The 12600-nt window shown below is 34.9% G+C and overlaps 1 protein-coding gene across 2 annotated transcripts in view; it reads right to left on the reverse strand.

Annotated features, from left to right (window-relative positions):
• ABCA12 (ATP binding cassette subfamily A member 12) overlaps positions 1 to 12600 on the reverse strand; it is a 157599-nt gene that overhangs the window by 42968 nt on the left and 102031 nt on the right. For both annotated transcript variants that reach the window (XM_077155038.1, XM_077155039.1), the window contains 7 exons: positions 12354 to 12533; positions 11475 to 11790; positions 8591 to 8705; positions 1852 to 2181; positions 648 to 717; positions 423 to 557; positions 82 to 237 (listed from right to left, as the gene is read on the reverse strand). In XM_077155038.1, the coding sequence (XP_077011153.1) occupies positions 82 to 237; positions 423 to 557; positions 648 to 717; positions 1852 to 2181; positions 8591 to 8705; positions 11475 to 11790; positions 12354 to 12533 (1302 nt within the window). The remainder of the gene's footprint in view (positions 1 to 81; positions 238 to 422; positions 558 to 647; positions 718 to 1851; positions 2182 to 8590; positions 8706 to 11474; positions 11791 to 12353; positions 12534 to 12600) is intronic.

The raw sequence follows: 12600 nt of genomic DNA on the forward strand, positions 1-12600 counted from the left end.
TTTTGCCATTTAGAAAAAAATAATTAAAATCACTAGTCAAGTAATTTTTATTTCACTTCTCTCACGATGATGTTGACTTACTGGTCTTGCTGGCAGATGGGTTGGTGTTCTGCATCATGATATTTGTAAACATAAAACCATTACTTTTTTCATGCTTCACCTCTATACATCCAAATTGCTCCTTCCAATAGGAAGGAAGGATTGGAAAATACCATGGAGCAGCCATACCATATGTCCCTATAATAAAAATAAATTAAGAAAAATGATTATTAATTTATTATAAACATTAAGTATCAGAATCTAAACAATAGAATACTATATATGGCTCAGGAAAAGTATTTTTTTTTTTTGGTACTCAGAATTTGATTATGATTATGATTGCAACTATAAAAAGCAGCTACCTACAAGAAGCATGTTCATACCTGGAAAAACATTCCTGACATACCAAGCAATAAGGAAGTAAATAAAAGAGTCAGCTAGGATTAGACAGCACAGCCAGCCAAATGAAGTGGTGTCATCTTGAACTGGGGAACTATACATATTTTCCCACTGAAGACCTAAAAAATGAACACAGATAATGCATTCTTCCGTGAGACATGACATGGTTGTGAAAGTTGAAAATCTAGTTTTAAAGAAAGTGAACCTACCAATGCCCTGTTCTTCATATCGTGCAATGTATTGGCTGGCATAACTGAATGCTGTTGGGGACAGCAGGCTCTGTGAAAATAATAAATGGCAATGATAGTTCTTATAAGGGCCATACCTTTTACCCAGTGGCATCTCAAAATACTTAAAATTATGGACATGTCCTCAGATAAAATTAACACTCGACTGTCTATATGTATTTAAAACTACAGCAGTTCCTTATCAAGCAAGCTATAACTCTGAAAGAAGAGGAGAGGGAAGAGAGGTGAAAATTGCAGAACACAGAAAAAAGGATATTTATAACTTGAAAAACACGTGTCAAATCTCCAAAATATATATCTAAACTTACTAAATGATACTCAGCAATTTATAAAATAGATAAGTCCATAGAAATGTGTTGCTTAAGCTAACATTTAACTGTAAGCTTTAGAGGCTAAGGACAGTTTAGCTTCACATATTTATTTGACAATAGAAGCATTCTAAAGCAGGATATTTTTAAAATAGTTTGGATCACAATATTTATAATTGCAACAAATTATGAATTTACATTTTATTTAAATCTAATATAGTCAGTGCTAGATGAAAGTTTCCTATTGCTTTCTATTTCCATTAACAGAAAACTTAAAATGACTCAGTCAATGATGAGATTTACTTCTGCTTTTCAAATTTCATAGCTAATAATCTTAATGCTTTCATTGAATTCTTAAATTAGTTTAGTATTTTGAATTGAAAAAGCAGAAAATAATCTAAACTTCAATTACATGCTATCAGTGCACTTGCCTTAATGCCCATAAATTATATTTGTATGTCATAAGAAACCATGAGAATCATTCATATATCAGAATAGTTCCAGGTACAGAGTCTCTAAGATGTTTAAGGAGTTGTACCAGAGAGAAGTCAGAATTCTGGATAATCTCTAAACCAGTTCTATTGCAACTAAACTGTTTTTTCTTCAGAAACTACTTCTTAACATCATTGTATATTATGGTGTTGGAAACTGTGGGGAAAAGGTCTCCTTTTCCTAATCTTATGCTTATTTGTTGAACAACATACTCTCAAGAAACTGACTGCCATTTGGAGGGTTAAGCTTAGTTTGCTTATAGCGGATTTTTAAACTTAGATATGAGCTCTTTCAGTATTAGTGTCTCAAAACCAAGAAAAGGGCATATTCATCTCACATACTGGCCATTCCGATGGTTGACTCACCATAAATATCTTCACTAAATAGCTCAATTCAGTCTCAACTGTAACCAGAACAATAAATGGAAAAAAGGCAATGATGTAGATGAGGCTTCCAATCAGAGCTGCAATGTTGGTGTTATTGAAGAAGACACTGATAAGATAGCTCATGGCAATAACCGAGAAGCTGTAGTCCGAAAAATACAGGAACAGAATGAACCCATTTGTTTTGGGAAGAATATTGCCAAACTTGAGTATAATGATGAGGATGATGATGGTGACCAATAAAAACCCAATACTCTCTATAAGCCAGGCAAAAAAGTGGCTGCAGGAATTCACACCCATCATCTTCATGTACTGTAAGAACAAAAAATGGTTAGCTGTTTCTTAAGTTTATATACCCCAAATAACCATTATTCCTGGACCACGCCAAAATGACCATGAGAGTCTCAAATATATGGAACTAGGCATTTTAATGATTCATGTAAATCAAGTATTTGCCCATGCTTGCTAAATGAAATCAATGTAGCCATTTATACCAGTCCCTCTTAGATAGTATGTGCACTGAAAGTCTCAAAATAATGAATGATCTGGATGGTGAAATTCTTTTATTAATTATAATTTCATGTTATAACTGGTATCTAACTGAAGATTCCAGATTAAAAGAGTTTAGAATAGATAATCAAATTTACGCTAGCCACTGCAGAATTTTACAGCATGAGTTTGACATTTGTGCAGTCATGAATATTTCAACTTGGTGAAAAACCCTGTTTATTTCAAGTTCAATGTAAAGCCTGAGATAATAAAATGCAAACATTTATTTTACTAGGCATTAATGAACAACAAAATCAGTATGCATGTTCTTGAGAGAAATAGAATAGACTTGATTCTTAAGAATTTAAAATGTGAAGACTTCAAAGGGAAACCTTCTGCCTTTAGCCACAAGTTCCTTATCCTGAAAATTCACTAGCAATCTAGTTCATTTGTCATCCTTGTTCCCCCCCAAAATTCATACAAACCATAATGAATTCATGTATCCAAGATACTCTATACTTTTTTTTCAGCTGATATTCTTTGATACCTCAGAATATCCCCAGACATCAAGATATTCCACCAAGGTAGAAAAACAAGTCAGCATGAGCTGTTTGTCCATTAATTCCAAAAAGATTCCGAAATATCTAAAGTTCCCTAGACCTTCGTTATCTTTAAAAATGGTGATGTGGTACTTTGAAGAAACCTGTATATCCTGGTTTCTAAATTTTAAAAGTCTTGATTAATGCTAAGCTTCTGAAGCTAATAAAAAGAAGGATCCAACCAAAAATAAAGAGCAAAAGAAATACTTCACTAATAGTTTTCTAATGACAACATTTTTGTAAAATCAAGGATTTTCAATACTCTCCCCTACCTTCTTTCTTTTAAACCTGACTTAGCTGAGGAAAAAATAAAATGGGTAACACACTGGGTCTTTTGCTCCATAAGCACAATACTGAATTTTTACTTTCTGCCTTTGCAACTTACATTTTGATAACTCTGCTGATCCTGTTGTTACCATGGTAACTGCTACCTGACTGCCAACAGTCTAAGCTGTGGACCTTCAGCTAATCACCAGAGAAAAAGCCTGTGACTTTTTCCTCTTAACTTTGCCCTCATCCTCACCCTTTTCTCTCCCCACTGTTTCTCTGCTCCCAGGCCCTGTTACCCTTTGCAGCAAGACTCAACCTGGGTTTCCATAGGAATGGAAATGTGGGTCAAAGCCAAAAATCAGCATGGAGCCAAGATTCAATATGGAACGTTTACTCCGATTGTTATATATGGTACCACTGAAAACAAAATTGTAAAAAAAACAAAAGACCTTAACAGACCTCGTTTCAGAAATTCTTTTCCCGTACTCCACCCCACTCAGGAAACACACTGTGTCATGTGTGATGACTGCATCTCAGAGAAAGGCACTTATTCAAATATAATTATGATATATAAGCTCTTTTTATTTGCCTTTCCTGATATTTGTATTTCAGGTTTTTAATTGAGTTTATGCCTACTTGAAATATAATTAAATAGAGAGTTATTGAATTCATGTAAAACTCCAAAGCTGATTTCATCACCTAATTTCAAGTGGCCATATCCAAAAAATATTTCCCTCCAACAGCAATATTTGTCAGTAGTGGACAATGTCAGTGAAAATTTCTCAACATGGGTTTATAATTTCTGGGGTACTATCAAAGCCATGAATTACTGCTTTCATGTATATAAACATGTTTTTCTTCCCTAGCAACTGACACCTGTGGCATGAAATATTTAAATATCCAGGATTTTCTCTACTCATAGACTTGCTAAAAGATACTTTGGCAAACTGGAGGACCAGAACTAAAGGTGTTTATCACTGAAATCTTGAAATTTTTGAGGCCCAAATCTGATTCCTCTTCGCAAGAGTTGATAAAAGTAGGAGACTGACTTTATTGAAATAGACCAACCAATTTAGGCGTTCCTTAAGTATTCACTGTTGAACACCCTAGCATGACATTTCAGTGTTAAACTTCAAGATTCTGTATCAGGAAGAGAATGCTGCTTTTTACAATGAGAAAAGAGCAACGAGAGTGCATATGTCATCCATAGATTATCCAGATTCACTGTCAAATTTGCTGTAATAAACAAAACCAAACTTGCTGATGAAAGATGGCCCATGGAGAACGACTGGTTGCACTTTCTTGCATGTCATTAATTCCTCCTCAAAGTGACAGATGTGAAGTGCCAGCTTTGTAACAAAAGCATCATTTTCCTCAAGCCTCCCAAACTACCAGAGCAATCCATCAATATCTGATAACCTGTTGCTCAAGGAAGACCCCTCTGCACAACAGACAGTATTGGGCCCCAGTTTATGGGCAGAAAATAACGAGAAGAAAGAGATTCTATAAGATTTTGGACAAACTTGTAGTTAAATTCAAGAGAAATTTATGCACAGAACAGGGGCTTGCATTAATGCTTTCAAGAAAAGTTATACATATTTGCACATTCACTTGAACAACGTCTTCATTCAACTCAACAGCTATGTCAAGTACTAAGTTATAAGGAATAGTAACATTTTCTGCGTCAATTAAACAAAAATGCTCCAAAAATAGATTTTTATATTATTCTTTTTTAGTAAGAACAAAGGATATTGTGATTATTACTTGGACGACTTCAAATTTTCATTAGTGGAATGGATACTGTATGTCAGGAAAGCATAAAAACTGTCTAATGGGACTAAAATTCCTTGCATTATTCTTGGTAACATTTCTGCAGCCCACAGATATTTGAGGTTACCTATATGAGTTGAGAGAAAACAGCTCCAACATTCCATCTCTAACTGAATATGAACACTGAAAGCCCCATGAACTACTTATATTCAATCCAATAGGTGAAACACATCCATAAATCAATAAAATTATGAGAAAAAATTTATAATTTTGTGTGTGTTATAAAATCAGCTTTTGTACAGTTTAAATATTCTAATTTTTAAAAGCAGGGTATACAGAACAAACCCAATTGAAAGCATTTCTGAAATAGTTTTTAAATCTACAAGTTTACTTTAGTACCTAGAGTTACTGGAAATTAATATTTGTGCCAATTTGTTTAACAAGGTAAAGGAATTCACAATTACAGAAGGAATAAGGTGGAATATTGATCTTCTTTACTCTTTGGTTTAATTTAAATGAGAAAGGAGCTAGGGAATGGGCAGTTTCAGATCTAAACTAAATATAAAAGATGGTGTTAAAATGGTTCTGAGTCTCTGGTAACCTAAGCAGTTGTCCATCATCACCTTCAGAAGTCCTTAAAAGTCTATGTTATTAATGGTTTGCTAAACTCCAATCAGCATTATTCTTATTGACTCTTAAGGACACCTAAGGCTTGAACTGAGACTCTATAAAGATTTCATGTGCTAAGTTTGCTTTCCTGGAACTTATAATTCCTGGAGGATTCCTAGGTTAGATAAATCCTGAAACCCAGAGGGACCAGCCACTTCAGGATTATCAACTAATTACATCCTCCTTTCCTTTAGTATGGACACTCCTTCTCAACATGAAAAAGTCAGAATGGGCATTGCCTAAAGATCCCTATAGATTGCGAGAGAAATCAGAGGAGAAGGAGTAAGTATAATAGAGAAAATAAAGTTTAATAAATGAGTATGACTACTGAATCACTATTTTAATATCCCTTCTAGCCTCCAGTGTTTGGGAGCAATTAGAAGAAAATATCTAAAATAGGGAATGGTAAGCTATAGCAGAGGCTGGGATCTGTTCTGTAACTTCTTGTTGAAGTGTGCTTTGACAATTATATGCTGTATATATATGTAACATTTTACAATAAAAAATGTTAAAAAAAAGTCTTTGCTGCTAAAATGAGATTATAAAAGGAAAGGTAGCTATGATATGGAAAAGGTTTGGCTGGAAGTCAAAATACTTGAGTGCTAGTCCCAGCTCTACTACTAATTAGCTTTATAATCTTCAGCAAATCACATCTCACTTTCTGGGTTCAGTTCCTCATTTTTAAAAAGGAGTAGATTAAGGGGGTGCAAAGGTAAGTAGCTGAGTGGTACAATTCTCTCCTGCTATGCAAGAGATCAGGGTCCTATTCCCAGCCCATGCCCTCCTTCCTGTCCCCCAAAAATTCAACAAATGGGGGTGTTGGATATAATGGGATACTCACATGGGAAAAGAATGAAATGTGACCCCTCCCATACAGCATTAAAAAAAAAAGGAGTAGATTAAATTAGAAATGTGGACAATGGAGGAAGGCAAACAGGACACACTGGGAACATTTCATTCATTCACACCCAAGTCCATCATTCATTCCACAAAGATACTATATTCCATTGAATTTAGGACACTGCTGATTTTAAGATCTTAGATTTTAAGTTTGTAATGCAAATAAGAAAGAAAAAAATCACTTCCAAATAACGTAGGATGCTCTATCAATTGCAAAATGCCCTCTGACTTCAGAGGGCTTAAAATGTGAAAAAATCCATGTCTTAGAAATGAAAAAACATGTATAATGTTTTCCCTCTACTTCTTTGTTCCTGGTAGAGAAAGAGCTATGTTGGGGGAACATAATGCTGAATAAAGTCTAGAGATAAGGCTCAGAGAGTTTAAAGGACTGGGCCAAAGTGCACACAGCTGGTAGAACTGGAAGAGTCAGAGCCCATACTCTGATTCCAAGTTCAGTTTTCTTTCACTATATGACTTTGACCCCAAGATGAGGTAGTTAAATTTTGAAAGTAGATGCTTGCAAAATGAAGACATAGAGCTACCAAACAGAGACTGCTTCATCTTAAAAATATGTCTTTTATGTCTTCAGTTGAAAAAAAGCTCTATGCTTTCATCTTTTTGGTAACATCCATAGATTCATTCAGACAGCATCATCTTCAAACACAAGATTATACAGTATACATACACACTTACATTTACTGTCTGTTTCTATTAAAAGTAATATTTTTAAAGCACCTGTTTATTTTGAAGTTGAAAAGAACTCAGTTTCTATCACAGTTTTCTACTCTAACATTTTCTTATAATCTTTGAAGAATCACTTCTGTGTACCAGGAGCTTGAAAGGAAAACATAAGGCAGGAGCTTGTAACAAAATTCCTGATCCAGGGAATGGATTCAAGTTTCTAAATTGAAACCAGGAAATCACTGCACACAGTACTTAAATATAATGAGGTACGAAGCAGTTTATGAGGCATTAGCTAAATTATAATTGAAATGTAAAATTACAGCTGTGAGATTCAACCAGAATTAAAATTTAAAAGATAAGCAGTATAGATTCAAACTGAGACAAACCCAGGGAGCCTGATGCTGAAATAACAAAAATATGAAGTAGTAATTTGTATCTTGTAAGGAGAAATAATCAATTGCCTAGAAGTTTTGACAAGGCATGTCTGAAAAGGACAAGTGGAGTAGCGGGTTATTTCAGATTGTCAGCCAGGCCTTGCAATAATTATTGTGTCCCAAATTTGAAATGTTTCCATCTTTTTTCCACACCACAAATGAGTACAAGAATGGACTCATTATGGGATGAGCAAGTAAAATGATTTTTTTCCCAGTGCAATCTAAGAATCATAGGATATTTTGTCATAAATTCCAAAAAGAAGTAAGATATTGTAGATTTGGAGTTAATGTCAAAGAACATGCTCAGGAAGAGATGATGCTTTATTTCTGCAGCCTTCTCTTTTATCTTTATATCATTAACCCTCAGTAGTATAACATTACATCTCTGTCTTCACAAATCAGGAGCCACTGGAAAATGGAGGAAAGGGTAACTGGAGATAAGGTATGATGGAAAGAGAATTTGTTTCTTGACAGCTGAAACAAGCCATATGTCTACATCTAGCTCAAGCTCTATTTATCTATATATATTTACCTATCTACATTTCAGTACATTTCATTATTATTCCAACAATTCTCCTGTTTTAGTAGTTATTCCTATCATTATTTAAACTTCTTCGGTTAGATCTTATGTCCTATAAGTAACTTCTGGGCAGAAATTACTGCTAGGATCAGAAACTGTAATTACTTACTCAGAAGTGTTTATAAAATGACTTCTATGTAACATCTTGAGCAACAAAATATGGCCCTATCAGTTGCCTTTGCAATGTATAAAATTTTTTTTAAATCTATCTAATTTACAAGATATGGGTCAGGCTTTCCAGGTTTGCTTAAGCATGATGAAAATCATAGTAATTAATCACTATAAGAATAGAACTTATTTATAATAAGAAAGGATTGTCAACCTACCTCATGAAGCCGGAGGTCTTTCTCATAAACAAGTTTTTTTACAAAAGCAGCTATAAATACAACCCAGGCAATCATGAGCACAATTGGAAGAGAGTAAGAGACACTGGTTAGGAAGCTGTAAAAACAAAGCAAAAACAAAAAACAAAAATCCAGTGACCAAAATGAATGTCACACTTTTAGATTAAAATATATAGAAAGCACACTCCCTCTTACATTGAAATTATAATCCTATTTTGAAACTGAGATTATATCATTATTATTACTCCATTATTTATTAAGTGTGAAGCTAATTTAACAGTAGGTCCGTGATTTCCTTGCTTTAATGCTCAAAAGTAAAAGGCAGCTCTAGATTGTTAGATAAAAACTGCCATATTGTTTGAAGTTTGTTTTATTATGTTGTGTCCAGGGAAACAATTATTATATAGATATAATTGCAAGGCTCAAAACATCTTCTATCTAAACTAAATTCTTACATAAAAGTCAGATTTAAAATTAGATGGTGATTGGTTTATCTAGCTAAATCTGTATCTTCCAAGATTACTGTATTTATCTAGTCTTAAGATGCTCATAGTTATTATTAAACTAAATTTTCCAAAATGAGATAAAACAAAACCTAAAACATTCTATTTAAAATGCAAAGAACTTGGATTCCTCAAAGAAATGCCTTGGGAGATGCTCATAAACATGTAGAAATGTCTTTTATGAGGTTGATCTGGTTTTTTACCTTGACAAGAGGGTCACGGAAGACCCGATTGACCCCTAAATGTATAATTGAGTGGCCTCCCTAAGATGCCTCAAAATCTAAACACAGTGACTCCCGAAGTTGACAGTGCATCAGAATCACCTGAGAGGCTTCTTAGAACAGATTTCTAGACCCCACACATAAACTTTTAATTTATTGTATCTGAGGTGCACCCTGGAATTTGTTCTTTTAACAAATTCCCAGGTGATGCTGGCATTGCCAGTCCAGAGACCACACTTGGAGAAGCACTGTCAGACATTAGCCACCCTCACCTGCACTGAGGAGTGCAACAGATGGCAATATGAGAAATTCTAAGTTCATCTGATTTGCATATTGGGTACCACTAAACTTTCACTTGTGGAAAGGATCCAAGGCCATGTCTTTTCTAATTTATAAGGCTATTACAGATATTAGGAATTACCTCCAAGTTCCCCAAGAAAATTATAAATATTAATGGAAACATGGCATCACCATCATTCATTATCATTTTAGCATTTGCATGTGTATCATTATCAGAGATATGAGGGTTTTGGGGAGAGTAGGTAAAGGAGTGAGGCCATATCCAATTTTTGCGGTTCCTAGAAAATTGTCTGGCACAGGGTAGGCACTTAAAAAATATTTGTTGAATGAATCTTGCTTTGGTCCAGGTCCAGCCTTGCTGCTATTAATTAATAACAAATCCTCTAGCAGTGTGTTTTAAAAGTGATGTGCAGTTTAGGGTTGGTATAGTACAAAGGAGAAAATGGTGGTCTTGTCTTGCAATCAGAAGGATCAATGTGGTCTCAGCTTTATAACCTTGGGCAAGTTACTTAACCTTTCTTATTTCAATTCTTTCATTGTGGAAGTAATATCTGCCCCCACTTAACCTTTTGAGAAAATAAAACAATGACACAGTATATGTAAAAGTACTTTGCATGCAGTAAAGAGTTTATATGTGTACGTAAGACATGGCCATGCTCACATAAAGAATGCAGAATACTGTTAAAAATAATGGTTTCTTAATGAAACATCCAGACACCTAGGGAACAAAATATACAAGGAGGAAAAAGTGAGCAGGAGCATAGATGAGACTTTTAATTTAATTGAGCCCACAATTCTTTACTATTCACGCAAGACACTGCAATTCACACACAGCTCAGGCAGCAAAGTCCTGACTGGTCACCAGAAAAGGCAGCTAATCTTGATAACTCAGTCGACGGAATCCTTGACTGTGCCCTGTATCATTATCACTCAAAAGACTACAACCTCATCTCATCTATAGCTCTTAAAGCAACAAAGGGAGACAAGGCATTGACAGGAGGAAGAAAAAATAAGACACAACTATCTGAACTGTACGTAAACTGTAATAACTGGATTGAATTACAAGTACTATTTCTTTAAAATAATATTCAGCCTTAAGTTTTTGTGTAGCAGGATGAGCCTGAAAAACTTAATTTTCTAATCTTATTTTTCAACTGCAGTTAGAGTGCAAGAGCCATTCGGTGCCGGCAGATTTCTCAACCATTCACATTCCATTGTCTTAAGCATTATATTTGTTCCATGTAATAAAATCATTTTAAACGCTAAGAAGATTCTTAGCAAATGGAATGATAGCATATAAAATGGTTTCAGACTGCACTTTTTTTTTTAACCTAGAAAGTGGATTAATGGTGTGCTCATTAATTATTTTATCTATTTTTTCACATTTTTTTCTTAAAAATTGACCACATGCTCACAGATTTTTACAAAATTTTGGAATTGGTAGGAATTATAAGATTTTCTTGTTCAACACTCTTCATCTGAGTAAGTGGGTAACTTATCAAAAGTAGAAAGTGGCTAACTTATCAAAAGATGTGCAACAATGGATTCGGTACTGGAACTGAACTCTACTAACTTCCAGGGCAAAGTTCTTTGAGAGCTAATGGTTAGGTTATGATAAAGGAAAGTGTACCACCTGCTAAGCACTTTACCATCCTGCTGATAAGGATGAGGGTCTTATATGCAGCAGTGCCTACGAGTGTGGACCTTTTCCTGGAAATGAACATAAGACAAAGAGGATGAGGGAAAGCTATCCCTTTGACTTGACACATCTGAATGAATAGGAAAATGAGTTCCCAAAAAAGTGATTGATCATTGAAAAGGGCTGAAAGTGAGCACACTTACTTGTCTTTCATGAAGCAGGGATAAGGAATTGCTTGAACCTGGACTGCTATTTCCTGGGAATTCCTTCCGGTCTGTAACTCAATGATAGCTCTTTCAATACTATCCTGTAAGTAAATAAAGGCCCTGCCATAGATCTGGTTATGTGATGGAGAATTGTGGGGCCCCGGGGCCCAAATCTTGGTCCTTATGTTTCTCGTGGTCTGGGAAGTCTTGAGACTCATGCGGATGGTGTATTTTACGACGGGAGGAAGAGAGATATTTTCAGAGTCTGAGCCTTCGTGCTGGCTTCCGTTGGAAGGAAGCTTAAAAATAACACCTGAAAATAAAATGGCAACAACAGCAGAAAGGTTATTTCATGGTTGACATTATCCACTTTTTGAAGGATACACATGGGGCAGCCAAGCAGTCAACTGAGTTAGTCATATGAAAAGAAAGGTAAGTCTCCTAATTTACAGAGAAGACTGTTAATAGTAAGTGACCATCTCAGAGATTCAAAGTCAGAGTTTGAGAATATAATCACACAGTAAGTGACAAGATTGCGTACCACTTCTTAGGCCACTTATTGAAATTTTTTTTAAAGGCACTTTAAAAATAATAATCTTGACTGATTATGAGGACGGATTCAACTTCATCTTATAACTACGTAATGTTTTCCATTCTTCATTTTAACTATACCAATAAAATTAGACCTATGTTGAGACAACTCATACTTAGGAATGATGGTTGGCTAGCTACATGAAAGCTTGTCTTTTCTGAGGATTTAGGAGGGGGCAGTGACCCCAGACTACTTTTCTGAGTTCCTGGATGAAAGGCATGTGGGAAGAATTTGGCCAATTTTAGTACAAAGAGAATCTGAAGCCCTGGTAGGATAGCACTTACTTCCAAAGAGTTCATTGCTTTTGTAGAGCCTTTTAGCCTCTCTCTCCATTTCATCTATGGTTTTTGCTGCCTGAATACGATCATATAATACACACGAGGAAATATTCACTGTCAGAGAAGATAGTGTATTGAGTTGATCAATGATGTCAATGTTATTTTCTAATTTCATCCTAATAATGTCTGAAAAGCAAAGCAAAACAGAGAAAAAACATATCATCCTCTTGATTCTAAAAGCAATGAGACAAAA

This window comes from Tamandua tetradactyla, chromosome 3, assembly GCF_023851605.1.
Source record: "Tamandua tetradactyla isolate mTamTet1 chromosome 3, mTamTet1.pri, whole genome shotgun sequence".
Classification (NCBI taxonomy): domain Eukaryota; kingdom Metazoa; phylum Chordata; class Mammalia; order Pilosa; family Myrmecophagidae; genus Tamandua; species Tamandua tetradactyla.